Source organism: Aphidius gifuensis, linkage group LG4 (assembly GCF_014905175.1).
Source record: "Aphidius gifuensis isolate YNYX2018 linkage group LG4, ASM1490517v1, whole genome shotgun sequence".
NCBI lineage: Eukaryota > Metazoa > Arthropoda > Insecta > Hymenoptera > Braconidae > Aphidius > Aphidius gifuensis.
The window spans coordinates 14,921,963-14,941,226 of NC_057791.1; the positions used below are offsets into that span (position 1 = coordinate 14,921,963).

A 19,264-nucleotide genomic window follows, 5' to 3' on the forward strand; every position below is an offset into this window, starting at 1 on the left:
ATAATCCTGTTAAAATATTACAACTTCAATATACTGGCAGCTCAATGGAAATACTAACTCGTCAATCATTTATGTGTTTGAAAAGTCTTCAACATCTTACAATTACTGAGAGTAATTTAACTTTTATTGCGAGTGATGCATTTGGTGTTTTAAAAAAATTAAAAACAATTTCATTAATATCAAATATTAAACTGACTTACATACCTGCAAATATATTCAATATTAGAAGTTTAGATATAATTGATTTAAGCAATAATTCAATAGAAAAAATTGATGATGGAGCACTGACAATTGACAATAAAAAATTATCATTACTCAATTTGAGTTACAATTCATTGGAAATCATTGGAAAAGGTATTTTTAAAAATATTAAATGTGCTGTTGTTGATCTTACACATAGTGAAATTGTTGCTGTCGCTGATGGAGCATTTAATAAATCACATATTGATGTTATTTATTTTTTTAACAATCTACATGTTGATAAAAATACTTTAAGTTGGGGTATTGACTATCAAACTACTAGGATCTATTTTGATCATCAAGCTTTTGATGTAGCGATAGGTCCCATTGAAAATAATAACAACAATAATTATCCAATGAGTATAAAAAAATTTACAAACACTTGTTACATGAGTAAATATAATTATTTTGAAATTTGTCAAATATCTTTTTTTAAATCAGTAACTTCAATCAAATCACTTGTCGTTGATCTGTGGCAACCTAAGACACTTCATATTGACGACAATGAAATAATATCAATTGATAATAATGCATTTAATAATTTAAAAATAACGACTTTGATAATTACATCTACAGCTGATAATTTTATTATCAATGAACATTCGTTTGCAGGATTGCCGAATCTTAAAGTTTTAAAATTTGAAACTAAACCAATTTTATTTACAACATCATTTTTTTATCATTTAGAGTCATTAATATCACTTGAAATTCCAATACGTGACTCTTGGGCATCCTACAACATGCATTCTTGTGAATTATTATCAAATATAACGAGTTTACAAAGTTTTTCAATTTTTCATCATAAGTCAGTTGATGTTTGTCATGGAACATGTGAATACAAGAAATTTAAAATTGTAAATCTTCGCTACGTGAGTGGTACATTCAAAAATTTGCGGCCAATGATATTTTTGTGTTTAAATAAACTTGAAAATCTTGGAATAAGTGAAGGTAGTCTCGAAATAATTGAAACTGGGGCATTTACTGGACTTGAAAAGCTCACTCAATTAACACTGGAATCTAATCGAATAAAACATATTAATCAAAATATTTTTTCACCATTAAAAAATTTAATTATACTTATACTGAAAAACAATACAATTGAATTCATTGATGACAAAGCATTTGTTAATAAAAATTTAACACTACTTGATTTGAGCCATAATTTATTAACTCATATCAGAGAAAATACATTTTTTGGTGTTACATGTTATTCATTAGATTTATCAAACAACAATATTATTTCAATCGAAAATAACGCATTTAAAAATTTAAATCTTGATAATTTATATATTTTTAATAATGATAAACTAGTAAAAAATCTACGTCAATGGGCAGTAAGTAATTTGAAAATTGACATAACATGTGAAAATAAAGGTTGGATGATTGAAATATGTAAAAACCATAATTCTATTTCATCTGTTAAATCAAGTACACATGTAACAGAATATATTTTTGATATTCTTCCATGGTCTGTTATTGATAAAGTTGAAATAAATGACAATAACATTCAGTCAATTGATAAATATGCATTTAAAAATTCGGGCATCGGATTGCATTTGAAAACATTGATAATTACGAATAACAATGACTTGTGGAATGAATTTAATATTTATCCTGAATCATTTGATGGTTTGACAGAATTGGAAAATTTAGAATTAACGGCTGGATCAGTAATACTCAAAGCTAATTTATTTGGTTTTCTACCATCACTTAAATATCTTAAAATTCAAGTAGATGAAACTTTTATATTCTTCAGTCAAACATTAAAGAATCTTAAAAATTTAAAAACCGTGGAAATTGTTGGTAATAGAACTATTGGTATTTGTCAAAATTTATATTCAAAAAATATATCAAATTCGATAATTGACATTCGTTATACAACTGGTTCTATTCACAGCTTACGAGCAAACTCATTTGATTGTCTTCCTCAAATTGAAATATTAACAATAACCAAAACACAGTTGATGACAATTGAAACTGATTCATTCAATTTACTGAATAATCTAAAATATATAAATTTAAGCATCAATAAAATAACTCGTATACCAATAAATGTATTTAACAATCTCAAAAATCTTGCTGTACTTTTATTAAATAATAATGAAATCAAAGACTTTGGCGATAAGACATCATTGTTATTTGGTGATAAAAATTTTGATTTATTCAATATAAGTTACAACGAGATTAAAATTATAAAAAACAATATTTTTAATGGTTTTAAATGCACAAATTTAGATTTATCGCAAAATAAAATCAGCGTGATTGAAAATGATGCATTTAAAAATAGCAACATTAAAGATTTGTATTTATTCAATAATACCAATAATATCATTGAAATTCAACAAGCTTGGAATATTCCGAAATCAATTATTTTTCATATTAAATATTCACCATATAAAGTAAAATATTGTGCTTTGTATACAGGTGAAAGAATAGATTGTGATATTTGTGAATCTCACAATTGTTATTTTAGAGCAACACGCTACGGTTGAATAATTAAAACCTTTACAATTAATGTCGATTTCCTTGTCGTAAAAATTAAAAAATAAAAATGAAACAATAAACTTTTTTTCAAGTGTACATTGTGTATATGTTTATTTATTTTTTTTCAAAACTCATTTTGACAAATCATTGTGAATATTAAAAATATAAACGAAAAACATGTTACCCTGTGTAATTTTTTTTAATTGCAAATTTATTAACTATCAATGTAGATTTTAAAATACACCGGTTTTTATTTAACTTCCTTTATGAATTTTTTTTTCTTTTACAGATTATATATCTTGATAAAGATCAAAAAATGAAAAATAATAAAAAAAAATTAAGTAAATAGGTATTTTTTTCGGTAAATGCCACGAGCTTATATTCACTTATCGCATTTCGCTAATTTTTAATATCATAAAAATCAAATAATGATATTTCTAAAGAAGAACTTAAAAAAATTTCAATACGTTTATTTGCATCGTGACAAAGATTAATTATACATGTGAAGCTTGGTAAATAAAACTCCCAGGCTAGCAAATAAATTTTTGTAGAATAAAAGATTATTTTAAATAATTTTTATTATCATGTAAAACAAGGAAAAAAAAATATAAAATTTATATATATCATTGTCGAAATGAGATTCGTTATCTCTATAAAAAGATAAAAAATTCCAGTACATACTATTAATACATCATTTGTTACAAAAAAAAAAAAAAAAAAAAAACAACCATCTTGTTAATTGATTTATTCATAAATTTGTTTTTTAATTGAATAAATATTTCTATAATTTTTTAATGTATTTTTTGAATAATAATTTACGCTGAGTTGGTGATTATACTATAAAAAACAAATTTAATTCAAATGATTGTGTTGTATCTAAAATTTTGTTTATAAAAAAGATAGATAAAAAAACAGGTGAAAAAATATTCATTTTCTTTGTTTGAAAAAGCCATAAGGAAAACATATTACCCTGTGTAATTTATTTAATTGTAAATTCATCAACTAATAATGTAATTTCTTAATACAACAATGATTGTTTAACTTTATTTGTTTGAATAAACTAAAAGTAATTTGCATTATAAAAATTTATAAATTTATAAAAATAATGTGTCAATATGTGCTGTAGACATAAAACATGTGTAGAAGGTTGAAAACAAATCAATATTTATAAATTTATTATTTACCCAAGTAATAAATTTACACACTGTGTTGCCACTTGCCAAACTCGGCGGCTATTTTTCCACTAAAAACCACTATATTAACCCGCTAAAATTTTAAAAACTAATTATAATTATAAAGTTTAAATAAAACCTAAATAAATTAAAAGCTAAATGAAAAAAGAACCGAGTATGTTATTTATTTAATTACAGACTGTACCGAATGAATTTGATATAAAAGTTTTAAGAAATAATATTTTAAGTGATATAGATTGCCATATGAATGGTTTGTGTATTTCTTAACTATAATATTAAAAGTTAACTCTCATTAAACTGAGTATCAATCAACGTATCTAAATAATATATTTTTAAAATTGAAACTAAAATTAGATAATACAATTAATTAATGACAATCATTAATATGTAATACGACAATCATTAATTTGATGTTTAATTTATTAATTGAATTTTCACTATAAATATATACAATGTGGTAAATCATCAGATTATTTTTCTTGTTTATAAAATCCTTTAATATTATTAATTAAAAATAGAAAAAACTTTCGTCTCGAGACAAATTAGTTAATTCGAATCTTAATTAACAGACTCTGGAAGACCATTAAATATATCGTTTAATAAAGTGATGATTTCGATATGAAGTTCCTCAAGTCCTGATAGATCATTAAAGTCTAGGTAAGAGAGGTTTTTGAGACATTTGAATATATCGTTTGGTAAAATAATCAATTTGTTTTAGCTGAGATAAAGATCTTCAAGTTTTGATAAATCATTAAAAATTTCTAACTCATGGTCTTGTAGTCTATTTGAAGTCATATTCAGGTGATTGAGGTTTCGTAGATCTTTAAAAATATCGTTTGGTAAAGTTGTCAATTCATTTGCACTCATATCAAGTTCCTCAAGTTTTAATAAACCATGAAAAGTATCTTTTGCAAGATCTAATAGTTGATTGGAATCCAAGAGTAGACGTAAAAGACTTTTAAGACTTCTAAATATATCATTTGGTAAAAAGATCAGTTCGTTTTCACTGATAGAAAGTTCTTCAAGTTCTAATAAATTATTAAAAGTACCTGATTCAAGGTTTAGTAGTTTATTTGAATTTAAATTTAGGTGACGAAGCGATAGTAGACTACTGAATATATCTTTTGTTAATGTTGTCAAATTATTTTCACTGATATCAAGTATCTGAAGTTTTAATAAATTTCTGAAACAACCTGACTCAAGATTATCCAGTTCATTCGAATTTAATTTCAGTTCATGTAGACTTTGTGTGCCATTGAATGTATCTTTCACTAAAGTTGTGAGATTATTATAAGAGATATCAAGTTTATGAAGTCTTGGTATACCATTAAAATTAGCTGACTCAAGATTATTCAGTCTATTTGATTGTAAATTTAGGTGACTAATATTTTTCAGACCATTAAATACATTCCTTGATAAGGTTACCAAATCGTTATTGCTTATATCAAGCTCATCAAGGTCTAAACCATTGAAACAACTTGCTTCAAGATCATTCAGTTTGTTTGAATTTAAATTTAATATATGAAGTTTTTCAAGACCATCAAATATACCTTCAGACAATGTGGTCAGACTGTTGTTGCTGATATTAAGCTCTTCAAGTTGTGATAAACCATTGAAACAACCTGGCTCAAGATATTTCAATTGATTAAATTGTATATCTAACTTGATGAGACCAATACAATCATTGAAGGTATTCTTCAATAAAGTTGTCAGATTGTTTTGGCTAATATTAATTTCCATAAGTCGTGATAAACCATTGAAACAACCTGGCTCAAGATTATGTAGTTGGTTCGAATTTAAATCTAGATACAAAAACTCTCGTGGTTTACCAAATATTTCTTTTGTTAAAGTTGTGAGATTGTTATTGCTGATATTAAGACTCATGAGACTTGGTGAATTATCAAAAATACCCGGCTCAAGGTAAGTTAGTTGGTTCGACTCCAAATTGATATCACATATACTTTCGAGACCATAGAATATACCTTTTGATAAAGTTGCCAATTTATTGTTGCTGATGTCAAGTGTGTGAAGGTGTAATAGAGTAGAGAAAATACCTGACTCTAGATTGTTCAGTTGGTTTGATTCTATACGTAGACTATGAAGATATTCAGTACCATTAAATATATCTTTTGGTAGTGTTGTCAAATTGTTATGACTGAGATCAAGTTCCATAAGTTGTAGTAAACCATTAAAGAAGCTAGACTCAATATTGTTCAGTTGGTTATGATCTAATCTCAGTTTAAACTTATATTTATAAAGATTCTCTAGACCACTGAATAAATCTCTTGGGAGAATAGTTAATGCTCTATTACTAATATTTATTTCATATTGTTCATCATTATCATTACACAGCAACTCACAAATTTTTGCATCATAATAAGGTGACTCTTTGTTACAAAAGTACTTGCCATGACTTTTGATAATTGAAGTTGAAACTTCACTTGTATCCATAACTAAAACAAAATTAAGTATTTAAAAATTTTTTTATACACGTAATCAAAATAATATGATTTAAATTTGGAAACTTACTGTTAATTGACAATCGTCAGGAAAATATCAAAAGTTCTCCTCAAAAACTGAGCTGGCTATATATATCCACGTGACAACAATGGATTTGTTTATAAAAGTGATTGCCAAGTTGTTTAGAACTATCAAAATAATTTCCTTGGATTATTGCAAATTTGCAACAAGTGATGAAATTATATTCTATATTTCAATTTTAACATAACCTCTATATTATATTTTTATAGAACTGCAGATTATCTTTTATTATATTAATTATATTGTCTTGTTTTATTTTTAATATAACTCAATTGTTGGTGAAAAAATTTATTAAAATAATATGTCAATATGTGCTGTAGAATTTAGAAAGTATATAACAAATGGTGTGTACATATAAACAAAATTTGTATTTATCAACACGTGTGTTTAACATAAAATAATAACAAACGATTCGCAGTATTAAGGGTGGTGTCCACTGTTCACTTGGAAGTTGGTGTTTATCCCTAAAAAATTTAGTCGTTTCTAGTCATTTCTGGTCACAAATATTTTTAACAAATACTGAATTTATCCATGCGCATTGCGCACGCACTCAAACAGCTGTACATAATTTGGGTATCAACTGATTGCTCGTAATTGACGTTTTATTTTTACCATGTAAGTAAAAATATTATTGTTTTCGTATTAATTTATGTAAAAAGGTTTAAAGTTTAATATTTAGTATGAAAAAACAAATAATGAAACCTTTTGTATTCAAAAGTAATGAGGCCTCATTATTAGAATAGTACAATTCAATACTGTGCCAGTTCCTGTACACTTTATTGACATAAACATAACCTGTGGTGTGTTTACATTTAAAATGTAAACAAAAATAAATTCCCAATAATAACACCTTCAATAAAACAATAACAATAACGTTAAAAAATAAAATAATCTTTAATTAATTTATCCGGTCATTTTGATGATCAATAAAATAAATAAATTAACAGCACAATTGTAAAAATAATATCATTTTTTTTTGTTGATTTATCCAACAGGGGAAAAACAAAACCAGTGAATAAATACACTGAAGATGATTTACAAGAAGCTTTGGCAAAATTAAAAGATGGACAATCACTTGGTAGTGTTGCTAGACAATATAAAATTCCAAAATCAACATTATCATCTAAACACCGAGGTCTTTCGAAACAAACAATCCAGCGACGTGGACCACAATGTGTACTGGGTGACGAAAATGAAAAACAGTTGGTAAACTGGATTTTACAAATGAGTGAACATGGATTTCCCATCACAAAATCTCAGTTAATTAACAGTGTTCAATTACTATTTAAAGTATCAAAAAAAAGCAGTCCATTTATAAATAATAGACCTGGTAGACATTGGATGACATCTTTCTTCAATCGTCATTCAGAAATTTGTAAAAAAATGTCAGAAAATTTACTCTATACTCGTGCTAATCTTACTGGAACAATATTACGAGAATGGTTTGAAAAAATAAAATATTTATTAGAAAAAAAAAATTTAATAAATATAGATAGCTCTCGTATTTATACTTGTGATGAATTTGCATTTTCTTTGAGGCCACGAGAAGACAAAATAATTGTAAGACGACAAAAAGAAAAAAATTATAGTTTTGTTAGTAATGATGAAAAAGAATATGTTAGTACATTGTTTTGTGGAAATGCTGCAGGACAGTTTCTTCCACCAGCTGTTACATTTAAGTATGCTAGATTAATTCCAAGAAGTATATCAATAACAATGCCACGAGAATGGGTTGCTAGACGAACAGATAGTGGCTGGCAAACTGGAGAATCATTTTATGGATGGATGACCAAATGTTTTGAGCCTTGGTTGAGAAAAAATAACATTCAGTTTCCAGTGATATTATACATTGATGGACATGCTTGTAATATGACTTTTGAACTGACTAAATTTTGTCAAAAAAAAAGTATTGTATTAATTGCACTGCATCCTAATGCTTCACATATAATGAAGCCACTTGATATAGCTTTTTTTAATCCCATGAAAGACATTTGGAAGAACATTGTTCAAGAATGGCAAACAGAAAATAATGGAGAGTCTTTAAAACGAGAATTATATTCAAGCTTGTTGAAAGAAGCAATTGAAAATTGGAGCAAAGACGCAAATTTATCAGATGGATTTCGTTCTGCTGGTCTACATCCTTTTTCTGTTGATGTAATAGAATTTGAAAAATCTTTTCAAAACAACAACAACAACAACAACAATGAACAAGATGAACAAGTAATTCAACCTGTACATGTTTTTCAAGTTGAATCAAATGATTTGGAGATGATTGAAAGTTACATACAAAAAGATATTTTAAAATCTTTCAAGAATTTTCCTGATGACAAAGATTGGACAGAGCCAATAGAATATAAGGAGCTTTTTAATGTTTGGAAAAAAATAAAAAATAACAGCAATTATTTAAATGAATCAGAAAAAACTTCAAGTGATGATGAATCAAGCCATGAACAAGATGAAAGACCAACTGAAATTGATTTTTTTTGAATTTACTAATTGAATTTGTTGTTTGAGATGTTAAATTTCCGAGATTTTTATACTTTTAGTTGAATGATTATAATATATTATAAACTTATGCTGTGTAAATAAATTGAATTGAAATAATTTATGATGTAATTAATGATGACGATTCAACTAGTCTTATAATTGTATAAATAATTGTACAATTGTAAAAAAAACTTGGCCTATATTGTGGTAAACAAAAAATAAAAAAAAACATGAGTGGTATTCCTAAATAAAGATAGTATTATTTATTGAATTATTATTATTATTAATTATTATGATCTATTATTATTTTTGTATTAATTTGGTATTTTTGTAATAATATAATTACAGTTGTAATTTATTGCGTTGTATTGAAATTATTCCATTGAATACATTAATTAAAAGCAAAATTACAATAATATCTAATTTCAAATATCAATAATAAAAAAATTAAAAAATTTTTGGAATAATTTTACGTTTGTACGCATGTCACTGCGCAGTGTGTAAAAATCACAATCGGTTTTTCAAATCTGTATCTATTAAAACTAATATTTTTAAAAATTGTATTGTTTAAAAAAATAAACAATATCTTTTTTTACATACAATATACAGCACTGTATATTAGTGTAAGCTCATATGGCTCGTATCGGGCGTTTTTTTCTTATTTATTGAGAAACTAAAACATAAATTAATACAACTACAAAAATTTATTTATTTAAAAACTGTGCTTCTAAATAATAAAAAAAACAGGATGCTTGTATCTCACGTTAAAAAAAAATAATAGATAGCATTTTTTTGATGAATATTTAGCAATTTAATGTGATTTTTTTAAGAGCTAATTGTAAATCTTCTTCATGTTTCAGTGTCTCGTTTCGAAATTCTAAAATACAGCACTGATACTGTATTATACGTATGTCATGTATCATACCTACCCAACACTGTATTTACTATTTACGTTTCTGCCACGGACCTCAATCTTGCTCTTGACAGTTGTCATTTTGTCAAAGACCAGAAAAAAATTGTATGATTTCATCGGTTTTTTTTTTTGTTGGATTTTTAATATTCCATAATTTTTTGGCTAACCAATTTCTAAATTTTACAATATATTGTGCTCCAAAATCAAACAGCATTCATTAAAAAACAAAAACAATAAATTAAAAAATGTAATATTAATAATATCATTAATTTATTATTGAACAATGTTATGACAACACAAAAAAATTGTTAAATATTATAGAAAAAATTGAATCTAATATTGTGTCTGTGGCTGTGATTGTTAGGAATTATATTAATTAACATAGTTAAATAAATATATTTATATTATAAATATGGATAATTCAGATAACAATCATTCAACAATTGATGTTATTGAAGGTTAGTCTATTTTATTTATTTATTATTTATTTATTTGACATTTATCTACACGTCATCATTTTTAAGCTTGTTTTTCTTGTCATACATTTCAAACATTATTATTATTTATCTAGTTTGTTTCTTTTTTATAACATGACATTATTTTATTGAATATTTACAGATGAAGACTTGCAGGTGAAAATTAGACGATTGGAATTAGAAAATATGCGAATGAGAGAAGAATTTGATGGTCAAAGAGCAAAATTAAAAGAACTTTTTCTCCAAAAAGAAGGTTTACTAACATGAAAATAAAATATAATAAATACATAATTTTATAATACTAATGATAATAATTTTGTTTTTTAAATTGTAATTATAGAAGAACTTAAAAAAAGATCAAAAGAAAGTACAGAGTATCAAAATGAAATAACAAAATATAAAAATGAATTAGATGAAGCTAAAAGTCAGCTTGTAGTTGCAAATATACGTCTTGAAAATGACATTGATTTAGAATCAAGAAAAGCTAATGAAGAAATAGCATCACTTCAACAAGTTATACAAGATGCAATGGAAGAATCAGTATGTTCAAGAAATGAGCAAGATAATGAAATTCGTAAATTACGTAATTATATAACACAATTAGAAGAAGAAAATAATCAAATTAAATTACAAATTGCTAAAGAAATACCAGATAGTCCACCAATGTCATTATCAACTGTTACTAAAACACTTGCAAGAAAAGTTGCATCACAGCTTGGTGCCGATGCTTTGTCACTTGGTCCTGAAAACCTTGATGATAGCATGCGGAAGGTAAAAAAATATGTACGTAAGCTTGAAAAATTGCACGCTAATATTACTTGATTTTAAAATGCAAAAATTATTTTTTTATAAATTAAATTGTTGTCTTTTTTTTTATTTTAATTAGTTTCTTATTTGTATGTAATGTATTGAATTAATTATTAGGCACAAGAAGATGCTGAAGTATTACGTTCATTGGTTGTACCACTTGAAGAAGAAATAAAAGCACTAAAAGAAAAATTAAGATCAACTGATGATGAGCTACAAAAATGTATGGAACAACAACAAAAACGTTTAGATGCTGTTGCAAATTCTGAATCAACATGTGATATGTGTATAAATTATGAAGCACAATTAGTTAAAGTACAAACAATGGCTAAAGATTTAGAAAAACAATTGTATGAAAGTGATCGTCAATTACAATCACAAAGAGATGATTTAATAAAAGAAGTTGAATTTCGTAAAGAAATGGAAGATAAATGGAATGAAAAAAAAGATGAACATAAAATTAAAGTTACTGAATTAACAGCAGCATCACAACTTGCTCATAAAACATTACAAGATTTAAAACAACAATTTAAACAAATGTATCAAGGTGTTAGTGATGATTTAAAAAAATTAACACGTGAAAGAGAAAATGTACAACGTCATCTTATTGAATTACAAATGGAAAATGAAATGTTAATTGGTAAACATAGTAAACATTCACAACAATTACAAAATGAAAATATTAATATGCCAAATAATGTTGAAGAATTACATGTTAATCTTTTAAAAGCACGTGAAGATTTAATTATTGCTAAAGTTGCTCAAGAAGTTGCACAAGAAAAACAAGCATCATTAAAATATGAAATTAATTTATTAAGAGAACAAATGATTGCTGAAAAAGATGAAAAAATTTGTCATTTAGAAAAAAAACTTGAAATTGCAATAAAAGATAAACAAGAAGCTGATACAACAATTGCTGAATTAAAACAAAGAGTAACAAGTCTTCAGCAAGTGTTGGATACAAGTGGAGAAGTACAAATGGATTTTGTTAGACTTTCACAATCACTTCAAGTAAATATTATTAATAGCTTTTTAATTAACAATTAAATACTAAAGAGAAAAAATTATTTTGTTTTTTAAGGTTCAATTAGAAAAAATACGAGAATCAGGAAGTGAAGTACGATGGCAACATGAAGAAGATGTTGATGAGTGTCCTACTTGTCAAACTTCATTTTCAATTGCTAAAAAAAAGGTCAATATTTAATTGTCTATTTGTTATTGATTATTATTAATGTTATTTTATATTTATTTATGAATTGGTTGTTTTTTTTTTTTCAACAGATTCATTGTCGTCATTGTGGCCATATATTTTGTCAAGCATGCTTAGCACATGTTGTTAATAGTGGACCAAAACAAAGACCATCACGTGTTTGTGGAGTTTGTCATACACTTCTTGTTCCAGAAACTGCTCCATATTTTAGTCAAAAACCACCACACATACCAGATTAAAACGACAATCATGTTTCTTTAATTATTTTATCCTTTTTTTTTCTTTTTTTTTTAAGCTTTAATTTGAATTAACAAAAAAAAATAGCACCAAAATATGCAATATTTACTTGGTGTGTTATTTATTGCATTAAAATAAACGATAAATCAAATATTATTAACAGCAAAAAATAATAATTCAAGTTTATTGTATTTGAAATACAATCACATAATTGTGCTAAATTTTTTAGCTGATAATAATTAATATTTAAAGTAACAACAATTCCTTACCTCTGTTATTTAAATAACCCTTATTCCATAATTTAAAAAATAATAATAATAATTTAACGTTGCAAATACATTGCTTGTTACATTTTTTGTGTAAATATAATTAAATGTGTAATATCGCCATGTTAATTGTGATTTTAAAAAAATTAAAAATTTTAACTGTCAAATGTTTTGTTGGTTTTTTAACTTAGTATTTAATTTATTATCTTTTAATTTACAACTAAAAATATATAATATAATTATTCATTAATTAATGAAAAAACATTTTATTAATTTTTATTTTTTAATTTTACTAATTTGAGTTTTAAAAAATTCATAGGACTTAGATATATTTACAATAAAGCTTTTTTTGTTTTTGTTTTTTTTTTAATTTTTCTATTTTTTTATATTAAAATTATAAATATACAATTTGAAATCTACAAAAACATAAAACACAAAATAAAAAAAATTAACAAGTTAGTTGTGAATCATCAATAATAAAAAGTAAACTATTTTTTTTAAAATTATCCACTTTTTTTTTTCATGCACGATCATATAAATTTAATCTCAGTGGAAAATTCGAAATAGTTTTTTTCATTTACAATACACAAAAGGCATTTAATTTTTATTTATTTTATAATTATCTTTTTAACGTCATTATATTCTTATCAATTGGTTTTTTTTTTTTTTTTCTAATTAATAAATCATTCTTTTACAAACAAAAAATTTGTATTTATAATACTCTATCACTGGGTTTTTTTTTGTCAAATTTTTCTAAAAATAATTTAAACGTCATTTAACTTGAAAACAAATATACAATTACTATTAATGGTAGACTGTTTTTATACAGTAAAATATGAACCGAATATTGTGCATTGAAAATATATTTTTTTTTCCTTTTTTGTATTTATATTATGGCTTGAATAAATATTTAATCGTAATAATTCAATTTGTGGAAAACAAATTAAATAATAAAAATTAAATTAAATAGAATAATTATTATCAATTAATAATAGTCAAAAAAAAAAAAAAAAAAAATGATATTGTTTACATTTCAAAAAATGTTTTTATAATGTCAGCAATTGGTTGTGGTCGTTTGTAGAGATCAATTGGTGGATCTTCTAATTGAGCATGTTTATCACGCAATTCTTTCCATGTATTTAATATATCTGTGTATTCTAAAATTTTATCAATCTCATCGAGTTCACTGTAAACATGAAGTAATCCACGATAATCATACTCAAGACCACTATAGCTCTTACCAAACAACTTGAGATCTAGAAAATTATTGTTATCATTTAACATGTGGAAAATTTATTTATGATTTTTATTTTTTAATAATTTTTCAATCTTACTTATTGCGATGCTACGATAATAAAGTTTCTCAGCATCTCGATATCTAGCCATGTGAAAATTATAAAGTGATGCAAGATGACCAATACTCAAACCAACTTCATAATCCTCAGAACCAAGAAGTTCTTCTTTAATGCTAATTGCTTTGAGATGCATAACTTCAGCTTCCTTTTAAAATATAATAAATAGAAAATATAAATTTTTCTTTTATCAAAATATATTTAATTAAATATTATTAAATAGATACCTTGAATCTTCTCATACTTTGATACAATCTTCCTAAATTACCATAATGTTTAGCTGTTTGTACATTATGTTCACCAAATGCTGTTTGTGCTAATTTTAATGCTGATAAATGTAAAGATTCAGATTTATGTAATAATTGTTCAGATGTTGCATTATCAAGTGCAATTTCTTCAAGTATAAGTGCTTGTACACGTTTTGCACTAGCCAACATAAGATGTTCTGATGGTAATAATTTTTCCATTATTTCAATGGCTCTTTCAGCATGTTCATTTGCTGGTGTAAATTTACCAGAACTATAATCTTGTACATATAATGCATATGCTAAATCTTCATGTGCAATTGCAACATGTAAATTTGTTTTACCAAATATTTTTTTTCTAATATCAAGTGCTGTTTGATATACAGATACACTATTTTTAATACTATCATAATTTAATAAATAAAAACCATAATCAATTAATACATCACAATATTTTGGATGTTCAGTACCAAATATTTCACGTGATAAATAAACAGCTTGTTTTATTAATAAACCAGCTTTTTTAAATTCACGTTTAACAACACATGATTTTGCTGCTTGTCTTAATACATCAATAATTATTATTGCTGGTAAATTATTTTTTAATTCTGTTAATGCTAATATACTCCATTTATATGCATTATCATATTCACTTCTTATGAAAAATAATACACTAAATTCTGAATATAATGCAGCATGACTACAATCTTTGTATAATACATTTTCCAATTTTTTAGCTGTATCTAATGCTAATATATGTGTTTCAGCAGCACCATAGAATGAACAATATGCTGCTTGTGAATGTAATAATTTATGACAACAATCTAATATACGACACCAATTATCTGTACTATCATCATCAATTAAACATAAATTACGACATTCAATTAAGACTTTTTCACTTTCTAAATACCATCCAGCATCACTCAAAAAACAACCAAGTTTTAAGCCCAAATTTATTGTATTTTTTTGTAAATGTGGCTTTTTTCTAACTTCTAAACAGCATGCACTGTAACTTATTGATAACTCGTTACCAATTTTTGTTCCATGATCCATTAACGTTTGAAATATTTGTAATAAATGTATTCTTCGATTTCTTACTTTTAACATTCTTGTAAATTTTTCTAAATCACTTAATTCACCACCAAGAAGACATAATCTTCGTTCCTTAAAAAGCTGTTTAAAAAACAAAAACAATATTTTATTAATTGAAGCCAATGACAGTTTAAATATTATTGTTTTTAATGAAAATAAATTGTTATCGAGTGATAACATTTATCATGTATAAAAAATTGAAAATAACAAAAATTTTTTAATCCAATAATCCTTGATGACAAACAGCTATAAAATTTTATGTTTCAATTGAAAAAAAGCAATGTATTTTTTTGTTTTTTTTTTTTTGGAGCAATTATTGAGTAGTGATTTTTAATTTAAAAATAAAATTATAATACCTGATAATAGATGTCAAAAAAAACACTGTCTGGTAAATAAGTCAAATTTTTTTTATGACTATTAAATTTTGTAGCAACTGCTGAAACACTTAATTGATAAAGACTTTTTGTATCATATCCTTCGGCCATTTTAAGGATGACCCTTCTTGGTAACAACAATTAAATAATTATTAAACCAACAATAAATTGTCACAATAAAAATAAAATATTGTCCTTCAAATAAATTAATTTGAATTTTTCTTAAAAACTTTTTCTTTTTGACAATTTAATAAAAACAAACAATAACCACAAACAAATGAACAATAATTAAACTTTGTTATTTTTTATTTAAAATTTGAAATAATAGAATTTATATTTCTTGTTTAATATAGCCTACTTATTTATGATATTATGCAGCCATATTTGTATCAATGTATTACAATTACATGTAATGTTTTTTTTTTTTTTTTTTTGACACAATCAGAGACGTTTGACAATTGACTAGGTTAACTTTACTCCAAAATGATGAAAAAGTAAAAAAATAAATTGGGGGCGTTCTTTTTTATTAAAAAAAAATTTTTTTTTTTTTCTCTGAATTTCTGAAGTGGGGGGACAGAATTTCCAGGTGAAGCCGTTTCTAGCGCTGTCGTCGAGCCTGCGCATCAACAAAAAAATTCAGTTGCGCATTGAGTATTTATTTGAAATTTAAAAACACATATCTGCCTCCCGATGTATTCCTAATTACAAAATATATCAACACTTGTTCATTTCGTAATTGACAATTACATAGAAATACAGAAAAATCGATTATAAATTTTCGAGTAATTTTATTTGCGACGGGTCAATTTAAGTGCTGATTTATTTGTGAGATAAATTTTAAATATTGATAATCTATTAATAGAATATTTCAGAGAACTAGTCAGTGTCTAATTAGTTCTCCCACCATACTCAATAACATTTGAAAAAATTAGAAATAAATGGTCGGCTGAGGGTGCCATGGTTACTAGTAACTTAGTTTGTTTATTTAAAAAAAAAAAAAACACTTACAAGTTTAATTAGTACGAATAAACTATGGCCGTTTTTTTTTTTTTTTTTCATAAATTTTATTAACTCCGAGAGATGTCTTCAAATGTCTTTTATTTCACATTCAAATATATATTGATAAAATGAATTCAAATGTAGATATATAACCCTGGTTGATAAAATGTTCGGACTTAATTTTTTTTTTTTGTGTTTAATTTATTTATGCATATTTTTTAGAATTTATATCAAGAAAAAAAAAGTAAGTATTTAAATAATTTAATTTAACAACGCTTTATAAAAAAATAACTTTTTTAAACTATATTTTCTGTTAAAATAAAAGAGTTAATTTTTAATATTTTTATTAGTGTAAAAATAATGTTATTTAAACAATAAATTCAACAAAAATTTAAACGATAATTTAAACAACAATTTAAACAATAAATTGAACAAAAATTTAAACAAAAATTTGAACGACTATTTAAACAACAATTTAAACAATAAATTCAACAAAAATTTCAAAGACTTTTTAAACAATAAATTCAACACAAATTTAAACGACTTTTTAAACAAAAATTACACTACTACTTTTACTAGAAAAAGTTCTAAGAAAATTTCTACAAAAAATTATAGAAAAAGTTCTAAAAAAAGTTCTCAAAATATTTCTAGAAAAAATTCTCAAACAAGTCCTTAAAATATTTCTAGAAAAAGTTCTAGAAAAAATTCTCAAAAAAATTCTAGAAAAAATTCTAAATAAAGTTCTAGAAAAAGTTCTCAAAAAAATTCTAAAAAAAGTTCTCATAATAGTTCTCAAAAAAATTCTAGAAAAAGTTCTAAGAAAATTTCTACAAAAAATTCTAGAAAAAGTTCTCAAAATATTTCTAGAAAAAATTCTCAAAAAAGTCCTTAAAATATTTCTAGAAAAAGTTCTAGAAAAAATTCTCAAAAAAGTTCTAGAAAAAGTTCTAAAAAAAGTTCTCAAAAAAATTCTAAAAAAAGTTCTCATAATAGTTCTCAAAATAGTTTTAAATAAAGTTCTAAGAAAAGTTCTCAAAATACTTCTAGAAAAAATTCTCAAAAAAGTTCTAGAAAAAGTTCTAAAAAAAGTTCTCAAAAAAATTTTAAAAAAAGTTCTAAGAAAAGTTCTCAAAATAGTTCTAAAAAAAGTCCTTAAAATATTTCTAGGAAAAATTCTACAAAAAATTCTGAAAAAAGTTCTCATAATAGTTCTCATCAAAGTTCTAGAAAAAGTTCTCAAAAAAGTACTAGAAAAAATTCTAAAAAAAGTTCTAAAAAATAATAAAATATTTTCTAAATTAAAAGTCAACTAATGAAAAGCTAAAAAAAAAAATACGACCCTTAACGTAGCGTTTTAGGGGGTGAAAAGGGGTGGAAACGCGGATTCTAGACAATTTAATTTTTTTTTCTATCTTAAAATCAAAATTGGGGCATAAAAATATTATGTAAATTAATAATTGACTAATTAAATGCAATAAAAAAAAAATCAACCCCCAACATAGCGTTTTAGGGGGGGCCAGGGGGGACGGAAACTTTAATTATTTTTTTTACTAACTTTAAAATGAAAATTGGGGCATGAAAATATTCTCTAAATTAAAAGTGTACTAATTAAAAGCAATAAAAAAAATATCAGCCCTTAACATAGCAGTCTTGAATTCATCGGCGAAAAAAAAAAAACGCTCATAACTTACGAACTAAGTAACCGAAAGACTTCGTACAAGGCTCAAAAGAAGCGCATTAAAAAACTCTATTGCCCGCGTAATAGGTTTTTTGCTCTATTGATAATAGTTTTTAATCAAAAAATTAAAATGTAAATTTTGAAAAAATTTTTTTTCTTACTTAAAAATTTGTGGTGTCTAAACTATCCATCAGAGAGTATTTATCACCAAAGGTTTTTTGTTCGTAAATTTTTTCTGTTTTATATTTCATTATTCTTAAATTATTATTTATGTAACTTAAAATACACGGAGAGAAATCCGCACCAAATATTACTGTAGTGGTATCGTAAAAATCATAGCTGACGTCATTAAAGCGACTAATTCCCACTTATTATAATGATTATTAGTATATATCAATTACTTAACTTTGCAAAATCCCTTTCCATTTATAATAGTTTTTTGAGAAAAAAAAAAAAAAACTATAAAATCGAAAAAAAAAATTCCAATATTTAATCTTTTTTCTCGAAAACCGTTGATGAGAGAGAAAAAAACCCCTAATGCCGTCACTAGATTTTTTTGAGGCACATAATTTGAGCCTAATACGAACTCTCTATCTTGATTATAACAAAAGTTATGGCTCGCCGAAAAAAAACTGAAAAACGGCGCAATGAATAACTCAACGCGAAA

The 19,264-nt window shown here is 24.8% G+C and overlaps 5 protein-coding genes across 6 annotated transcripts; 3 read left to right on the top strand and 2 right to left on the bottom strand.

Annotated features, from left to right (window-relative positions):
• The first annotated feature begins 44 nt into the window (after nucleotides 1–44).
• On the top strand, nucleotides 45–2,732 carry LOC122853933 (P-granule-associated novel protein 1-like). The gene is made up of 6 exons (XM_044154341.1): nucleotides 45–111; nucleotides 265–354; nucleotides 928–1,446; nucleotides 1,552–1,668; nucleotides 1,879–2,200; nucleotides 2,714–2,732. The coding sequence occupies exons 1-6, from the start codon at nucleotides 45–47 to the stop codon at nucleotides 2,730–2,732; spliced, it is 1,134 nt and encodes a 377-aa protein (XP_044010276.1).
• Nucleotides 2,733–4,578: 1,846 nt separating this feature from the next.
• LOC122853934 (insulin-like growth factor-binding protein complex acid labile subunit) lies at nucleotides 4,579–6,610 on the bottom strand. Its single transcript, XM_044154343.1, has 3 exons — nucleotides 6,447–6,610; nucleotides 5,972–6,370; nucleotides 4,579–5,899 (listed from the first exon to the last, which is right to left on the bottom strand). Exons 2-3 carry the CDS (start codon nucleotides 6,366–6,368, stop codon nucleotides 4,632–4,634), a joined length of 1,665 nt encoding a protein of 554 aa, XP_044010278.1. The 5' UTR covers nucleotides 6,369–6,370; nucleotides 6,447–6,610; the 3' UTR covers nucleotides 4,579–4,631.
• A 405-nt stretch (nucleotides 6,611–7,015) lies between these two features.
• On the top strand, nucleotides 7,016–9,174 carry LOC122855164 (MFS-type transporter clz9-like). Its single transcript, XM_044156332.1, has 2 exons — nucleotides 7,016–7,073; nucleotides 7,454–9,174. Coding segments are annotated over exons 1-2 (1,494 nt in total). The 5' UTR covers nucleotides 7,016–7,071; the 3' UTR covers nucleotides 8,946–9,174.
• A 717-nt stretch (nucleotides 9,175–9,891) lies between these two features.
• Nucleotides 9,892–13,021, top strand: LOC122855165 (rab GTPase-binding effector protein 1). Of its 2 annotated transcripts, none has more exons than XM_044156333.1 (6): nucleotides 9,892–10,316; nucleotides 10,477–10,587; nucleotides 10,675–11,117; nucleotides 11,259–12,152; nucleotides 12,223–12,333; nucleotides 12,423–13,021. In XM_044156333.1, the coding sequence occupies exons 1-6, from the start codon at nucleotides 10,271–10,273 to the stop codon at nucleotides 12,588–12,590; spliced, it is 1,773 nt and encodes a 590-aa protein (XP_044012268.1). In that variant the 5' UTR covers nucleotides 9,892–10,270; the 3' UTR covers nucleotides 12,591–13,021. The 2 variants fall into 2 exon arrangements, with proteins under 2 accessions (XP_044012268.1, XP_044012269.1); XM_044156334.1 differs by having other exon boundaries at nucleotides 9,894–10,316; nucleotides 10,675–11,105.
• Nucleotides 13,022–13,672: 651 nt separating this feature from the next.
• On the bottom strand, nucleotides 13,673–16,445 carry LOC122855166 (amyloid protein-binding protein 2-like). The gene is made up of 4 exons (XM_044156335.1): nucleotides 15,903–16,445; nucleotides 14,434–15,627; nucleotides 14,189–14,354; nucleotides 13,673–14,110 (listed from the first exon to the last, which is right to left on the bottom strand). Exons 1-4 carry the CDS (start codon nucleotides 16,029–16,031, stop codon nucleotides 13,881–13,883), a joined length of 1,719 nt encoding a protein of 572 aa, XP_044012270.1. The 5' UTR covers nucleotides 16,032–16,445; the 3' UTR covers nucleotides 13,673–13,880.
• Between the last annotated feature and the right edge of the window lie 2,819 nt (nucleotides 16,446–19,264).

Bases quoted from the DNA above. Each gene is read 5' to 3' on its own strand.
- LOC122853934 (XM_044154343.1), bottom strand. From the start codon at position 6,368: ATGGATACAAGTGAAGTTTCAACTTCAATTATCAAAAGTCATGGCAAG. The intron at 5,900-5,971 runs GTATTTTCTCTA...CTTTATCAAAAG, and splicing joins ACTGAACAATCTAGAGTCAG to GTATATTCTATGGTCTCGAA.
- LOC122855165 (XM_044156333.1), top strand. From the start codon at position 10,271: ATGGATAATTCAGATAACAATCATTCAACAATTGATGTTATTGAAG. The intron at 10,588-10,674 runs GTTTACTAACAT...TTGTAATTATAG, and splicing joins ACTTTTTCTCCAAAAAGAAG to AAGAACTTAAAAAAAGATCA. The intron at 12,334-12,422 runs GTCAATATTTAA...TTTTTTCAACAG, and splicing joins TTTCAATTGCTAAAAAAAAG to ATTCATTGTCGTCATTGTGG.
- LOC122853933 (XM_044154341.1), top strand. From the start codon at position 45: ATGGAAATACTAACTCGTCAATCATTTATGTGTTTGAAAAGTCTTCAA. The intron at 112-264 runs GTAATTTAACTT...ATAATTCAATAG, and splicing joins ACATCTTACAATTACTGAGA to AAAAAATTGATGATGGAGCA. The intron at 1,447-1,551 runs GTTATTCATTAG...ATGATAAACTAG, and splicing joins TACATTTTTTGGTGTTACAT to TAAAAAATCTACGTCAATGG.
- LOC122855166 (XM_044156335.1), bottom strand. From the start codon at position 16,031: ATGGCCGAAGGATATGATACAAAAAGTCTTTATCAATTAAGTGTTTCA. The intron at 14,355-14,433 runs GTATCTATTTAA...ATATTTTAAAAG, and splicing joins AAAGTATGAGAAGATTCAAG to GAAGCTGAAGTTATGCATCT. The intron at 14,111-14,188 runs GTAAGATTGAAA...ATAATTTTCTAG, and splicing joins TTATCGTAGCATCGCAATAA to ATCTCAAGTTGTTTGGTAAG.